Source organism: Xenia sp. Carnegie-2017, unplaced genomic scaffold (assembly GCF_021976095.1).
Source record: "Xenia sp. Carnegie-2017 unplaced genomic scaffold, XeniaSp_v1 HiC_scaffold_6, whole genome shotgun sequence".
NCBI classification, from domain to species: Eukaryota; Metazoa; Cnidaria; class Anthozoa; order Malacalcyonacea; family Xeniidae; genus Xenia; species Xenia sp. Carnegie-2017.
Genome location: NW_025813526.1, coordinates 22,244,908 through 22,262,380, shown reverse-complemented (window position 1 = coordinate 22,262,380; position 17,473 = coordinate 22,244,908). Strand labels below are relative to the sequence as shown.

Below are 17,473 nucleotides of genomic sequence, written 5' to 3'. Positions count from 1 at the left end.
GGTCTGTGTGGGTGGTTTTGCGTTATACTTGTGTGTTTAGTGTACCGTCATCTGTTCTGGTTAGTAGGATGTCGAGGAAGGTAAGTTGTTTGTCGTGTTCTTCGTCTTTAGTAAAGGTAATGTTCTTTGTGGTATTGTTTATGGTGTGTAGGATTTGTTCAGTTTTGTCTTTCTTGACTATGGCAAAAGATGTCGTCGCCATATCTTTTCCATAGTCTGATGTTTGTGTTGTTTGTGACTGATTGTGTTTCGAGGTGTTGCATGACAGCTTCTGCGAGGAAGGTGGATAGTGGTGATCCCATTGGTGTGCCTGAAATTTGTCTGTAGTATGTGTTTTGGAAGGTGAATTCAGTGGAGAGGCAAAGGTTGAGTAAGTCTAGGATGTCATTTTTGTCTAGTTGTGTTGTAGCTTGCCAAGTTTTGTCGTTTGTGAGTAGTTCGTTTGTAATTTGTTTGGCGATGTCTAGTGGTATGGATGTGAAGAGTGGTGTCACGTCGTAGGATATCATGATTTCGTCTGCTCGTAGTTTAATGTTTTCAATACTGGCGAGGAAAGTGGTGGCATTTCTTATGGGGTTAGGATCAGGGTCGGTATCCACGGTTAGGTTCAGTATCCACGGTTAGGTTCAGTATCCACGGTTAGGTTCAGTATCCACGGTTAGGTTCAGTATCCACGGTTAGGTTCAGTATCCACGGTTAGGTTCAGTATCCGGGTTAAGCATCTGCCTCCTTTGTTCCCCTGCTGCCTTGTTCCTGCTTTTTTCTGCCTTGTCCTGCTGTTCTTTCTTCTTTCCATTCTTCCTTGCTTTTCTTGTTCATGGTTTCCCTTTCTATCCCCGTTCTTGCATTTCTTCTAACTCTAAAGGTATAAATAGAAGTACAAGTTATAAGTACAAGTATATAAGTATATAAGTGTATAAGTATATAAGTGTATAAGTATATAAGTATATAAGTGTATAAGTATATAAGTACAAAGTAAAAGTATAAACGCATAAGTACAAACGTACAAGTACAAACGTATAAAAGTACAAAGTATAAACGTAGAAAAATACAAAGCATAAACGTAGAAATACAAAGCATAAAAGAATAAAGAAAAAGTATAAAAACAAAAGGTATACAAACAAACCAGAGAACATATCACAACTAAAATCATATCACAAATGAAAACAAACATGTCTGACATGTGCTTATAATGATTTCTTACCAACTGTCTCTCCCCTCCCTACTGTACAAATAACCCACTGTCCATCCCCTCCATACTTACTAAATCATCAACCGTCCCTACCCTACCAAGGTACTTTTGTCTACTCACCTTCCCCTCCCTACTGACCAAATCACCTACTGCCCTAACCCCACTGAGGTTCTTTTGTCAACACACCCTACCCTACTAAGGTACTTTTCTCTACTAACCCTCGCCCCCTTCTCTTTTTTTTGTACTTATCCCACATTTCTAATGATCTCTAACATATATATATGTATATCACGTACCTTGGTGAATACTGTAACTCTGTTTTATACACTTATATCCACTCAAGTACTAACCAACCAATCAGACGCTCCAAACGCCTACAAAGTCTTTGTAAATAATATATTCTTACATTCTGACGAAGACTCGAAGCACCGAGTAGAAAGCTTAATAAAAATTTAAAACAAATCCAGAGAACCCTTATCATTATCATAATATGCCTGGGTTACCAATTTTCAAATATATATATATCATCGCAGGCTCAGAATATTTATATACAGTCTTTATATACAGACTATATATACAGACTTTGTATATATACAGACTATATATACAGACTTTGTATATATGCAAAGTGTATATACAATGTGTCCTCCCGGCTATCACCATATTAAAATAGTGACTCCTGCACTTGGGACACAGGACGTACGGTTACACATTTCATGGATTGTATTGTAGAGACACCAGAGCGCACCAGAGCGCACCAGAGCGCTCAAACCTATAAAGGTGAGCTTTGCGTAAAGCGAAAGCGGTGATTATTGGAGATTAGGTGATGTTAATGTTGACAGGGTTTGTAGTGTTCACATTAGCAAGGTCGGAAGGGCTTACTTCATCCGGTTTGAACGAGTGCATGTTGGCTGGTTTAATAGAGATCACGCTGGAAGAGTTGGTTTGATTCTTTTGATAGAGTCATTGTAGTTTACGTTGTTATTAACAGAGAGACTCCCTTTATCATAAAGATTGGTCTGTTATTTCTCCGTAAAAGACCTCGCCCTCGGTCATTAAGGGCTTATTCGTGATCTATAGTGATCCGAGTTAATATTTTTAACCAGTTGAAAATATTTTTAATGATTTACAATAATTCAATACATAAACGGTCGGAGAGGCTTCCTTCCAAATCATCCGTACATTTACATGTCATCCAACCTTTTTACAAACATTGTTATATCCGGGCAATTAATGATTGTAACTTTCGTCGGTCAGATGTGTTTCAGGCATTAATCGATTCTATAATACGACTCTACAAACTACTACAACATATCAAAGTTATATCCAAGACGTCTGATGTTTGAATGTACGATTTTCATACCATTTCTTTATGCGCTTTCCTCAAATTGATTCCTTAAAAGTGAGAGATTAAGGCCAGTTTGTGCGTCAGTATTTCTACACATCAATAAAAGTATCAAAAGTATGTGCAATTTTCCTTCTTCTTTCAAATCACAAGATGATTGTCGAGATTTAAAAGAAAATAATAAAAAGGAACTAAAGTTTTTTCAACGTAGATCTTCTTTAGGGAATGCACTTATGCCATCTGGTTGATAAAACGAGCTTTGTTTAGCCAGAAAACCAGCAAAATAAATCAAAATTAGAGATTTCATTTACACGTATGCCAGTTCTGACGTATATATTTTAAATACATTGAAACAGTTCAGAAAATTGTTCTGCTACGTGAAGATAGTCGTGTCTTCCATCCTCAAATGCACACACTACACGCCTCAAGTGCTTTCTTGATTACATCTTTGAATTACACCATTTGTGAATTGTACTCAGTACAATTTTCGATCATCAAGCACAAACGAGCAAACGACACGCTAAATATGATCAAAATATGACAAGTTCATTATTGAAATGAAACTGCTCTTTGAAATTGCTGCTTAGCTTAAAAAGCTGGACTAGGCTCCCAAAATTTTCCTTATAATTAAGTCTTATCTGCAATCAAGTAGGTCACACCGTCTGGAAGGATTTGGCAAGTGACAATTTCCTATTCTGTATATGGCAATGCTCTTCAAATGAGCTGTTGAAAATAATTTTTTGATCTTGATTGTTCCATCAGTGTTTCTAATGCAGTGTTCTTCCAGTTTCGTCCACTATACACTTCTTGTTTTAACGTAAAATCCAAATACAATAGCTCTGATAAACAGTAATTTCATTATAGTTCAGATTGTGCAAATTTGCACGGCGAACTTTTTTAAAAAATACGTTACACCTTTCATAAGCAAGTCTGCTTGAGCACAATATGAATCATATCAGTGGACACTTGGGTAGCAGTTTTCAGCATGACAAATTACATTGTAACCTTGTTGAATTCTTTAACTCCATCCGTTTCCCTTTTCTTTTTTCCTTGACGTTTTAGAAATTGTGTAATGTACTTTCTAAGACTACAAAAATAGAAAAATTAGAAATATTCTTATGCTTGAAGTAAAAACTACACGCTGATTTTTATATTCACTGGTGCAGCAACTATGACACGCTAAATTGGACAGAAATACTTGTTCATAATAAATGGTACTTAAGTCGAAATATATAATTCAATCATAAAATATAAACCAATTTTGAAATATACACTGATCACAGACTCAATTTACCCCTGAAAAGTTATATGGTTCATACCGCATATTTTTGGGAAACCACTGTTGTAATATGACATGGCGAACGGTGAAGAAATTCTTTTCTTTGACAATTTGTTAACGTATCTTTTGTTGGAAAACAAGTCTTAATTGATCTGAAAAGAAATCTTTAGACTGTGCAAAATTATTACGCAATTGTTTTATGCCAACGGTGCAATGCGTTCATTAATGGTTGATTGGTTGTAATAGCGCATCATCTTTGTAGCGGCGAAATTTCGATTGTATATGCCGACTAATTAATGAGCTGAAACGATTGAGTAATATAGATGGAGAACTATTTGAGAATGTTCCTGATGAACGCTTTTATTTCCTTTCAAGTCCCAAGAGATGTAGTAGTAAGGAACGGCCCAAGTTCATATTCCTGACAGTCAAGTAGTGAGAATTCGATCTTTAAATTTCTCATGCAAAGAAATTGCTGCAATGTTAGGATTTTCTACGAAAACATTGAGTCGTCGTCGTGATGAGTCTGACAAGTCTATTTGTGCTAACAATAATTCCGCATAACTGATGAACAATTTGATAGAACGGTGACTGCGATACTGGCAAACTCACCAAATTCTGTGGAAAGAATGGTTACTGGAGCACGGGTATCCCAAAATGTGCACGAACAAAGAAGAATAACTCGTGCTTCTATTAACAGAATTGACCATGTTACTAAACAACTTAGGAGACACGCATCTATTCAGCGACGAATTTATGTTCCTACTCAAATGAATTATGGTGTTGTGCAGTATTAATGTCACAGTGGTGTTTCATGATGATTTATCAAAATGCAATGGCCAAACCTATTAATTAAACTGATACTTTTGTTATTTAATAGGCATCTTGATGGTAATCACAAATTACTAAGATGGAGGATGGTTGTCCGTGGCTATGTTGATGGGTTTTCAAGAGTCATCCTTTTTCTCAGTTGCTCCAACAACGATGCTAAAACAGTCGTTGACTTATTTCTGAACTATATTAGCACTTACCATTACCCTCGAAGAATTCGCACAAATCATGGAACTAAAATGTAGAGGTGGCCAGGTTCATGCTTTTGTTGTGTTCCAGTGCTTCAGATTATACTTATTCACTTTGTGTAGTTTTGTTCATTTTGTGTAGTCAGTAGTGTATTGTAAAGTTGAAAATGATTGGCGTTGCAATGATTCTTCAAGACACTCTTCGCATGTAGATTTCAAAAGTCGACCAAATCTAGGTCATTCTCCAAAAAAATTCTGTCTTGCAGAGCATTCGCCTTTAACAAGAAATGAAGTGTAAAAATATTTCACTCTCCTGATAGACCATAACCAAGAACCACCGATTTTGCATGGTTATATTTCTATGCTTTGAAAAGTAAAGTAAATGAAACTAGTTATCTGCTTCGATTGCAGATAAATGTATAAAGTGTGAATAATACATGTATATATTGATATTTCTAGCAATTTTAAACAATTTTAATAGTAGTGCTACACAAGAAACGTCACGGTTTGTGTTTTGACTTGGTTCAAGTTATCTGCTTTGATTGCTGATCAATTCATCAAACGCTTCAAATACATGTGCATATCGATATTTCTAGAAATTTTAAAAAGCAGCGCTAGATAAGACGACTTCACACTTTGTGTTTCACTTGGTTCTAATTTTTAAATGTCCTCCAACCATCCACCAATAAAGAGCTTTAGCAAAAGTACGACTACGACGAGTACGAATGTTCTTTCAAAGAAGAAAACAGCGACATAACATTGTGCACGATTTGCTGTAAAAGTTGATATGCATTTTGTCTTTAGTGAAAATATAGTATATTCAATCAGAATACGACGTTTTTCACTAGCGAAGAAAATGACATGTCCAATCAGGCGCTCGGAAATTTTAGGCATATGATTTTTGGATCACCGTTTTGTTGCGCATAAATTTCAATACTCATATGGTAAGATGTGTCCTAACATGACAAGAATTGTCTTTTGTGAATTACCTAAAATGTCTCTCTAATAAAATGATTTAATATGATGCAATGAGCAGCCTGGTTTCCAAATTTCAACCTTATGGAAAACCTCTAGACAGAGCTATAAATAACTTGTCAAAATCTCAAAACTAAAAAATTATGACTTGGCTTTTTTCAATGCTGAGGTTACGTAGATTGAACATATTTTAGTCTAGCTATCATAGATATTTTTCAGCTTCAACAAACACAGCATGTAGCTTAAAAATATTTGCAATTGTTACATGCTGCATATAAGACATTGCAGAATTTCACGGACATGATTTTATAATAATGAACCCATAATAATACAACCAATGTCTTTTGAGGACCACGGAGCATGATTCTAGTTAGGGGGTTCCAAGCAATACATCTGGCTGGAAATAAGGGTCCTGGATATAAATTTGAAAAATTAAAGCAAAAACAAAAATTTAAATAGCCCTTATCCTCCCCTTCCCCCCTCCTCATTCACAACAACTGTCTTTAAATTTAAATACAAGAAGCAACCCTATAAAAGTTTAAAGTTAGCATAAGAATTGGGATATTAATTATAGCCTATACAAATTTACATAAGATCAGCATACGAAATTGTGTTTTTCAAACAGTCAAAGGTTCCCCGAAAGAGTAGTTCGTCCGGAAAGGAACACGATAAAAAGTATTTTGATGATTGATGATATATCTTGTAAATAGTTATATTTGATTTTTTCATTTTAACTCACTTCGCACATTACTTTGAGAATATTTGTGAGTGTATGAAACGTGTATGTTATGTTAATGAAATTTTTTGTACATATTATGTAGCTTTCTACATTAGATACTTACTGAACATTAAACGATGCAAGCTCAGGGACCAAAGAATCCGAAATTCCTTCTAAAGCATATTTTGATGAGCCATACACAGTGAAGAACGGGGAGCAATATATTCCAGCAATTGAGCTGATGTTAACGATGCGCCCTTTTTTGTTTTTTTTCATAGAGGGAACAACAGCACGGATGACGCGCAGTACCCCATAGACGTTCGTTTCATAGATGCTTGTGATACTTTCCCAAGCCTGCACTTCGAGTACACCACACCAACCAATAGCAGCGTTGTTCACTAAATATAGAGTATTATGGTGATAATGAAGCATTTAAAATTGAACACCTTTGACAATAATGTCGTGGCTCGTGGCCGCTTTCTTAGTTTTTATCACAAATGACGTCATACCCGTGTATCTATAACTGTATAGACAACGGTAAAATGCTATCAATTTGTTAAAATTAATACGCGACGTTTGAACAGTCGAAGTAAACAAAATACCGTCTGAATTACAATTTGCTTAAACTTTTGAAGTTAGTAAAGATAAATTCTTTGATTAAATGTCTAGTCTTAAAATAACACAAGAAAGCATTAACCAAATGAGCTTTAATGGTTACACGTGTAATTAAACTGAAGTCAAATTTATAAATATAATACAACCAAAATGTACAAAAATGTAACTCAGTAAGACCTTTCACTGCTTTGTATCGTATCAAAACATGAAGTATGAAAAATTGCGAAGCAAAGTAGTTGACTTTTGCGTCCGAGCAACTTGTACGCTTCGTTATTATTTATTCATTCGTTTGTTTCAATTGTACATCATGGCATGTACAAAGTAACAGCAAAGGTTACATGAATAAAAATATGAATATGAATAAGTTAAATATCTAAACATGAACCTATGTTGGGAATAAGTTATGTTAATTGAATGTCCTACTGACAGAGAGATAAATTCTCCCTAGTTTTTATAATTTCGTTAACCAATAGGCTTAAAAGAATTTTGATTGATGTTTTTTTTGGAAAGTTGTTGAAGAGAGAGTCTGAGAAAGCGAGCAATATATGTTTGAGATAAACATTGCCAGGGAATAAATATCGTTATTCAAAAGCTTGAGTTGTTGCATTCTTTCGACATAGTTACAAATTTTAAGTAAATCATCAGCGCATGCGCAGTCTACCTGACCAGCTGCGCATATTCATGGTCATGGCAACAGCACAATAACCAACTGCACGTACTAGCACCGATTTTGAAGTAAAGAGCATGCTTAGTAACAATTTAATAGAGAAATCATCTGCGCATGCGCTCGAGCATTGCGCAGAAAGACCTTTTACTGCGGGGTAAAAAATTTCATGACACAATAAAATATACGAACATTAAAAAAATTCAAACCGTTTTTATTGTTCAAGGAGATCGATCCCATCTCCATATAGTACCATCATCGCAAACAAAGTAAAACACTGAAAAGAAATATGTAAACAGGATCAATAAATATTTCATGGTTAATTCACTTAACTTCTCCGAAAAATTTCGCAAAGTTTGTTCAAAAGTGAAATATTCGCTATGCAAATTATTTACCATCCAGTCAAAGTGGACTTTACTCTAAAAAACTTGACAATTTACAAGGTGTAAATACTGTGAAATCAACTCTAAAATCTCGCAAAAAACTTTTTTTCAATGACCAATGAACGAAAACGGTCACTTTCAATTTCGCGTTGGAAATGGGCTCTTGGTAGATAAATGAAAAATATGCCACAGGCAAACAAATAGTAAAATATCTTCGCAAAGTGAAAGTTTTAATGAGAAAAACATGTTATTTTATCATTATGAAAATGTTATCTATGTTCTTTTCACATGCTTTCCTTGACTTTGAAAAATGTTCAAAAAACAATAATTTTACATGGGTAAACAAAGAAATTGTTCCCGTGAGATGAAACGTAATATGTAAAATTTACCTTCCATCTTTACTAAATGATGTTTGTCGAACGGCTGCTGTACATTTAGGATGAGAGAGAACTTTCTGCCTGCGTGGGAATTAAACAAATAAAATTACATTAAGATGATGTATGTTGTTACCATTGAACATGGAACGCTACCTGAAGCAAATAATTAAAGCCAAATCTTACATCCAGACACGAGAGATTACACACAGACACGCGTGTTTAGTGTTTCGAGATTCTCTCGCGGAGTGAAAATTGATTGACTACACATGTCACCTGGAGTCCTCGTCATCACCAAGACCATCCTCTTGAGACATACGTAAAGGTGATTTCCAGTCCATTTCCTCTTCATTCTCCGAACTGCAAGTGAAGAAGACAGCTACTCAAAACTTTAGAGAAGATTGATTGTTTTTAATTTAAGATGTTTACAGTGTTTGCACAGGATTATGAAAAGCAAGGAGACCTTTGGGAGAACTCGATCAGTGATGTCCAGAGTCAAAGGCTTGCACCTGCTCCAAAGTTCTCACAAACGTCTCCAAGATTTGCATAAGCCTGTGTAAACACAAAAAAACATCTTTTACTTCTTTTATAAAACAACGATAATACAAAACAGACAAATTAAAAAGAAATGTTTTAATTTTTCCTGTAACATGTATTCATGATTGATTTGGAAATTATCTTTGATTGATTTTAACTGATTGAGCTCAGATAGGTTCGCTCATGCCAAGTTAGCTAATGTTAACTCAACCATAGACAAAAACGCACGCATTTTTCTGTCTTTATTTTATAAACAAAAATGGATACTTTTATCTTAGGGAATCATGTTCCTCTTCATCATCTTTCCAAAATGGCTGTGGCATTAATATTGATTCTTTATCTTCATCAATATCTTCATCATGTTCATCATCATTACCTTCTCAATAAACAATAAAATAAAAAAGATTGATTAAAAAACTTCATATAAGAGAAATTTTACTAAACACAAATGAAACTGTACACAATCACCATTGATATCCATGTCTAATCATGGCAGTGTGCGAATTAACGGTGTGCAATGTGCAATTTGCACATCGTTTTAGCTAAAATGAAAACAATTGCAGATCACTTTTTCAAACGATGTGCAAAAAACTTCATTATTGATTACTACCACATAAATTGAGGAAAGTTTTCAAGCTTAATCTTTACTGATCTTTACTTTATAAACAAGTGCGCTGCACGACATTAAAATCCATGTTGACACAATGTCATCAAATTCAAAGACGTTGTCACTTTAAGACTGGAAAGTCTGTCAACAGTCAACATACATGGTGCTTATATGCTTATGACAGTAGGGGGGTAATACATTATTAATGTCAATTTTTGCATTTGCGTTGTTTTGTAAACCGTTACATACTGTTACCTGCAGCGCCTGACGTCCTGTTTTGCAGAGGCTGCCCAGCTCTTCGGACTCAAGGTCAGCTTGAAAAAGACGGAAGTCCTCCATCAGCCTGCACTTCGGGTAGAGTGCAATCCTCACATTACCATCGGCGAGACTGAGCTGAAAAGCGTTCACCAGTTCACCTACCTGGGATGTGTTATCACATCAGATGCGAAGTTCGACAGGGAGGTCGACAACAGACTGGCCAAGGCAAGCAGCGCTTTTGGCAGACTGTATAACAGAGTGTGGAACAACAATTCTTTGAAGAAGGGCACCAAGATCAGCGTGTACTGAGCCGTCATACTCACCACCCTCTTGTACGGCTCTGAGTCGTAGGTAATCTACCGTCACCACCTACGCCTCCTTGAGCGTTTCCATCAGCGCTGTCTCCGCACCATCCTCAACATTCACTGGAGTGACTACGTCACCAATGTTGAGGTCGTCACACAGGCGGAGATCACCAGCATCGTGGCCATGCTACTGAAGTCACAGCTACGTTGGGCAGGACACGTTTCCAGAATGGATGTTCAGCGCCGGCCCAAAATTGCCTTGTATGGCGAACTTTCCACTGGCCACCGTGACAGAGGGGCACCGAAGAAACGCTGCAAAGACTCTCCTAAGAAGTCCCTCGGAGCCTGCCATATCGACCACCGCCAGTGGTGTATTCTTGCTGCTGACCGTGATGCCTGGCCTCGTACTGTCCACCAGGCTGTCTCCTCCTTTGAGGACTCTCGTACAGAGAACTTGAGGGAGAAACGCCGCAGGAGGAAGAACCGGGAAGCTTCAGCAGCCTTACCTGACGTGACCTTTGACTGTAGCCGCTGCGGCCGAACCTGTTTGTCTCGCATCGGACTTGTCAGCCACAAGCGTGCCTGTAGTCGACGTGGACAGCCCCCTTCATAAAATCTTCGTTCGCGAAGCCAAGCCAAGAGACGTACTGTTTTCGGCATCATAGATATTTGGAGTATTTTCAGTAAAATCAGGAAACATTTTTATTTTGATTCTTAAAAGAAGACAAAAAAAAACTTAACTAAGCCAAATTTGAAAAATAAACCAAAGGGAATTTTAAATAAGCCTAACGTGAGAAAAAGAAACGAAATTTGGCTCAAATTATTAAGCCAAACTGGCAACCTTGAACAAATATGATGTTTTTTATCGTAAGAAAACATCAAGGATGTTAATAATCAGAAAGCAAAAGTATATTCGGTTATTCTCTTTTCACTTTTGCACAAAAAAGAGGAGAGAATAACATGCGCAAAAAATTTCTCTCATACATTTGTAACTGAATCAGCGGTTGCAACGAAAAACACTGTCGTAAATCATATGAATTTGTTCACGTATAAAAATAATAATTTAGCAATTAGCGCTATATAATAATTAACGTAGTAACGATTTCATTATGCCTCTAAAGAAACACTTTTGTCAAAAAAAATTGCACATCGTTTTTTCTCAACTAATTCTTACACTGAATACGATCTAACGACAAAAAAGTTTGTTAACTAATTTTTACCTACGTATTGTTAACTGTTAAGTAAAAGAAAATTAATAAAGGAGCAGTTGTACACATCTTCATGTAACGATGACAATGTTTAAACTTAAGAAAACATGAAATTTTATACACTAGAAAACAGCTGCATTTTGGGATATATAAGTCAGAGCCTCGTAAATCATAAATACCATGACAATATAAAATACATGAAATGTATTGTGAGCTATACAATGATGTGACATGTACTTTTTTGTACCTTACCTTGTGAAACAGGAAGAGCAACTTGTGAAGATAGTCCAATATCTCGTCTTCGTTGTCTTTCATCTTCCCACATAGCAGTTATACCAGGATTATGACCAATACAACCTTCATAAACATAATAAACTCATTAAAGATGTATAAACAGTAAAATGAAGACATAAAGATAAGTAAATTTTACTTTCAACATTTATTTGATTCAAGATGTCTTCAGCAATTACATTAAATTCAAGTCCACAGCGACTGACTTTTTTCACAGTAGGATCCAGGCATAAATTTCTAAATAATGACCAATGACCAACATTAAAATAATGAATATCAACTGTAAAGATAGTTATCACAAAGAATCATTCCAAAGTTAAACTAATTTTTTAAATGTAAATTTTGTAATCTGGATTGAGCATTGACTCTAAATCTTGGCATAAATCATACGCACATGTGTCAAATTTAGGATTAAGGATTTGCACAAATCCTTTTGATTTCAATTAATCTTCAAGTGTAAAACATATATGAATAAGACAAACCCAGGAATAGTGTCTTCATTCCAGTGTTGAGATGAAGGAAAATTGAAAAATGAATTTCGAGATGAACCATGAAATGGAATTGATTTATTATTATATAAAGATTTTTATCTATAATTTCAATTTGATGGTAAATAATCATTTGTGGTGTTAGATTTTAATAGAATGCTGAAAAAACCAATAATGAAACTTTCCTGTTTTTAATGAAAATCCTCTAAAATGAACTTACCTGAAGTAACTCAAGTAAGTTCATACCATAAAGATTGTAATCAATTAGAAACAAAAATAAACGATATTTCAATATATTTCTTATAATGTAACTTAGTGAAACTCTATAGAAGTTGACACTCCAGGCAGGAAAAGATTAAAGAAGGTCAGTGGTATTAGTGTTGAATGACATTTTAACATTGTTACCAGTAATCATCTCATCTACGTGTGGAAACATCAATCAAGACTACCCCCAACAGTCCTTCTCAATACTGTAGTATCCTTTATGATCAACATCAACAAACATGCAGCTATACTTCCACAATGTGTTCAAACCATTCACTTCATTGACAAAATGTTTTGCACATGAAATTTACAGTTATAATCCTCAATGGAATGTTTTTATTGGGCACCTGAGATCTGATGTATAATTATAGCAAAGTGGGCACCTATACATGCAAATGTTGCATTTCTGATGTCGGTAGAAAAGTCAGCCCATTTTTTACTCCTATGTACAAAACAAATATTGCTTTAATCAATTATTTTGAAAAACAATGAATGAGATTAATTTCTAAAGAAATAAAAAACAAACTTTGCAGGCCTTGCCCCCTGTCTGGTGCACAGTTTACAAACTAACCACTGCAATCTGGGTTATAACAATCGAAGATGTTTTTTTCCTCATGAATAATAAAAAACAATATTTACCTGTAGAATATAAGGAATATGAGCTTCGTGTGGTTGAAATGACTTGTTCAATATAGCTCCATTCTGAAGAAGATCAACAAGTCTGAAAAAAACGAAATATTTTGATATCGTTTTATGCTAGAAAAACATGAAAAATATATCTTACTTGGGAATTATTCTTGGATGGTACAACTCCATCTTAATAAACTCTTCTTCGTTTTCATGATAACCATAAAATGGTCTAAAAGATAAAATCATTTTGGGTGAATGATATTGAAACGTTATTGGGTCGAAAATAGAAGATTTTGTATTTTGATGTAAAGAAAGAGAGTAAAAAAGATTTAATAATAGTAAGCTTTGTCAACATGAGGAGAAAAAAAATAACTTACATTTTTTTAACAGTTTCAGTTTTATGAACATATTTCATAGAAGATGATGTTCTACCAAACGCAACTTGAACAGCAAAGTCTACACATGTCGTAAATTGTTTCAGATATTTATCTGTGGGCTTAGTTCCATCGTAAGGTATGTATAAGTAAGGAAATACTTGATGAATATGAACACAAGTTTTCTGTCCACCAAGAGTTGAGCCAAATATTCTCAAAACTGGAACACGGTTAACATTCGCCTCGCGAAATTTGGAAAACAAAATATCTAAGTCATCTATAGGTTTTCCCTAGTAAAAATCAGCATCTACAATCCTAACAGAAAACATTGTATTGCTCCAAGTAAGAAAATATATCGTCAACTAAAATTTTTGAAATACGAAAGACGAGAGTTGAATCCGCCATATTTGTTTTAGATTATAGATTAGCCAATCAAAGATTTCATGCGCAAACCCTTATACTAAATCATCGTAATCACCTTTTTGGGATTAGATGGGATGAAGGCCTCCCTCTAATCTCTAATATATAAATCCTAACACGGCTTTTAATATGCACATGAAAAACATGTGACTTGGACGAGATCAAGTTGACACTGATCTCTAAGTTAACACTGTCCTCAAACAAACGCTACAATTAAAAGTCGGGGGGGAGGAAGCTTACCAAATTAAAGCATGTAGGCCCACAATCTGAACGGCCCACTTTTCGTAGTTATTGAAAGGAAAAATCCGACATTATAAGTGATTAAAATATGCTTTTGGTTAAAACCCAGTTGAGCATTTTATTTATTGAAATGTCACCAAGGAGAATAAATTTATCATGACAATATCACGACATCCTCACAATTTTGATAGAAGCACAGCTATTTAAGATACTAAATTTACCTCAGTAATGCTGTAATTACTTTGAAAGTTGTCCTTACTAAACTAGGTGAAATTTTCTGACAAAGAAATTTTAAAATTAAATGCAAGGATTTTGGCAGTAGCTTTGTTTAAGTAAACAATAAAAATAATGTTTTTCTTGAAGCAAATAACTTTAAGAATTATGAAAAATAACACTCCAGAAACACTGATAATCGTTATTGACGAACTCCAGATTTAGAAATTTTCCAAAGGTGAGCATGACTTTATAGACTCGCTAGAAAGGCTCACGCGTTTGGCGTTAGAAAATATGCTCCCCAGAAGTTCATGTCTTTCTTCATGTCTAACTACGACACTGTATGTAAAGGATTTCCGCTTTCGTCGAGCAAAATAATGTCCGTATCCTGATGTTTTTGGTCCCGTACACCCATGTCAATACTGAAAATTAATATTAGTTAAATGTGTACAACATTTAAGAGTTGATTGACTTGAACTGAAATTGAATTTGCAATAAAATTTGTAAATCAATCCCTGTCGTGTATATTTCAATTATAGCTAAAATATAAAATTTGCTCATCTCATTTTATCGTCTCGCTGTTATGAACAGAATTCAATATTTTACAATAAAAACAGCAGGTGATTAAAACTAAGCATTTATTTAACATTCCGATTTCTTTATTATCAAGCAAAAGCAAACACATCATGTAGTTGGTTGCGTCGTTTTTAATCTTTCTAAATTCGTTGAGGTATGTTGATTTTAAAGTTTACTCGCCTTTATGTAATTGTGTAATTTAACCTTCTAATTTAATGTTTCGTTTCCATGTATCAATTGTTTAGTTTTGATGTCGCGAACTTTGTAGTTAAATATAACTTATAAATTAGTGCCACGTATGTTTTATATGGATAAATTTTCTTCATTTTGGTGGGATTTTAAAACACAGATAAATTTTGGATACATTACACGTGGAAAATACGACTTTTCTCACATCAATACCAATTTACTACAATCGTTTATTTCAAATTATATTAATACAGCAAAGTTTATTAAATTAATGTGTTGGGTCAAAATAATGACACGTCAAAGAATGTTACATGTGCATGTCATTATGTGCAATAATTTTCTTTTTCTAACATGGCTTTTATCATAACGTGTACTACATTTTATACAATGTAGCACCAGAATATTTACATCGAAAGAGAGTATGAAATTTATTATCTAGATGTTTACATTTCGCAAATTTTGCGTTAGATATCTATGGAACAATTAGTTGCTACAGATTTGCATGATCACTATTTTTGTGTTCTTCTGTGTCTTTGTTTAAAGGCATTTTTGATATGACAAACATTTGTTGATTTTGATGGGGTTTGTTAAACAATCACAAATAAATTTTAGATAATTTAACGTTGGAAAACTTTGCATAATAAACTGTCAAGTCCAAACGCTATCAATTTTGAAGTATCTCTGATTACTGAGATGTGAGAAAATTAACCGTCTTATCTAGTATCAGTCGTCAAAAATAATTATTGGAAAAGTTGTTGTTTATAATCTTTATTTTTTTGAGCTATCTTATTGGTAAAAATGGTATTATGTGTTTTGCCTGGCTGCCTCAACTTTGCGTTTATTAATAATTTAGTTTTCTAAAACATTTAAATAATTCAAATAAATATATGTAAACTGTGTATAAAGTTTATCAAATTTAACTGAAACATAATTTGTTGTAAAATTTATAAATCATCCCTTCTTTGCGTATTCTCATTAGTCATAACTAATATATAAAAATTTGCCTATCTCATTTTACCGTTTCGCTGTTGTGAACAGAATTCAATATTTTAGAATAAAAACAGTAGTTGATTAAAATCAAGCATTTATTGATTATTCCAATTTCTTTATTATCAAGAAAAAGCAAAGACATCTGTAGATGGTTGCGTCGTCTTTATTCTTTCAAAATTTGTTAAGGTATGTTTATTATAAAGTTCACCTATCATAGTGTCATTGTTTGTTCTTATGTCTAGAATTTTGTTATATTTGTTATAAAAAACCTCAATGTCATTTTCGTGGTGAAATTCGCACTTCATTTGTTTTATATTGATACATCTGTTGATTTTTGTGGGATTTTCCCAATAACACATTGGATAATTTGTCAATTAAAAATACTGACCTTTCTTGCATTATCACCAAAAATTAATTTCATTAGTCTTTTCAAATGTCATTGGTACGGCAACACTAAAAATCAACAAGATGAATCAAAATAATGACACGCCAGAGAATTTTAGTTTTGCATATTATTATGTGCAATAAGTTTAACATGTTTCTGTGGTTTATGAGCATGACTCAACACCCCTCACTTGCTCATTAACTAAATTAACAAATTAATATGTATTTACTAGTTATAAATGTTTTGAATCTACTTAATTTAATCTAACTTATAGCCTTCGTAAATATATCAGCCACATTTTCATGTGTTGCTACATACATAATTTCTATTTTACCAGCCCTTATTTCACTTCTGATAAAGTCATATCTAATATCTATGTGTTGAGACCTTTTTTGGTACATAGGGTTCTTTGCTAAGTTAATTGCACCCTGATTGTCAACATTCAACAAAAAATACTCGCCTTCCTTACAAATACGCAAATCAACACACAACTGTTTCAAAAATTTTGCTTCCTGAATAGCTTCAGTCAATGCCATATACTCAGCCTCACAAGTTGACAAAGCAACTGTAGATTGCTTCTTACTCCTCCAAGAAACCAAACCACCGTTCTCACTCAACCTGAAACCGTAACCTGAAATACTACGCCTGTCATCCGCATTGCCAGTCCAATCAGAATCAGAAAAACCAACTTATTTTAAAACACTTTCACATTTTCTAAATGTGATTTGAAACATGCTTTGCCTCTATTAGGTTTGCTTTTGTCGGTTTAGCCATCTTTTGAGACAGCTTTGTTACAATAAAGCACAGATAAGGTCTAGTTCCTGTCACAACATATATAAGACTACCGACAATTTGTCTGTAAAGACTCGGATCTTATAACTGAGGCGATTGATCATGCGACATTTTATTTGTATCGGAAGATGATAGAGTGGGTTTG

General features: G+C 34.3%; 1 protein-coding gene and 2 long non-coding RNA genes across 3 annotated transcripts; all 3 read right to left on the bottom strand.

The window, feature by feature from the left end:
- Positions 1-714: 714 nt before the first annotated feature.
- Positions 715-7,032, bottom strand: LOC124457357 (retinol dehydrogenase 8-like). The gene is made up of 3 exons (XM_047007624.1): positions 6,972-7,032; positions 6,650-6,923; positions 715-859 (listed from the first exon to the last, which is right to left on the bottom strand). The coding sequence occupies exons 1-3, from the start codon at positions 7,030-7,032 to the stop codon at positions 715-717; spliced, it is 480 nt and encodes a 159-aa protein (XP_046863580.1).
- A 1,036-nt stretch (positions 7,033-8,068) lies between these two features.
- Positions 8,069-8,757, bottom strand: LOC124456858. Its single transcript, XR_006952517.1, has 3 exons — positions 8,718-8,757; positions 8,577-8,645; positions 8,069-8,081 (listed from the first exon to the last, which is right to left on the bottom strand). It is a non-coding gene; the product is annotated as an uncharacterized LOC124456858 (long non-coding RNA).
- Positions 8,758-10,956: 2,199 nt separating this feature from the next.
- LOC124456861 lies at positions 10,957-11,953 on the bottom strand. The gene is made up of 3 exons (XR_006952521.1): positions 11,907-11,953; positions 11,729-11,833; positions 10,957-10,981 (listed from the first exon to the last, which is right to left on the bottom strand). It is a non-coding gene; the product is annotated as an uncharacterized LOC124456861 (long non-coding RNA).
- Between the last annotated feature and the right edge of the window lie 5,520 nt (positions 11,954-17,473).

Excerpts from the sequence above, each read along its gene's own strand:
- LOC124457357 (XM_047007624.1), bottom strand. The coding sequence starts at position 7,032 with ATGACGTCATTTGTGATAAAAACTAAGAAAGCGGCCACGAGCCACGAC. Across the intron at positions 6,924-6,971 it reads CCACGACATTATTGTCAAAG|TGAACAACGCTGCTATTGGT; the intron begins GTGTTCAATTTT and ends CTCTATATTTAG. Across the intron at positions 860-6,649 it reads CTTGCATCGTTTAATGTTCA|AGTTAGAAGAAATGCAAGAA; the intron begins GTAAGTATCTAA and ends TTATACCTTTAG.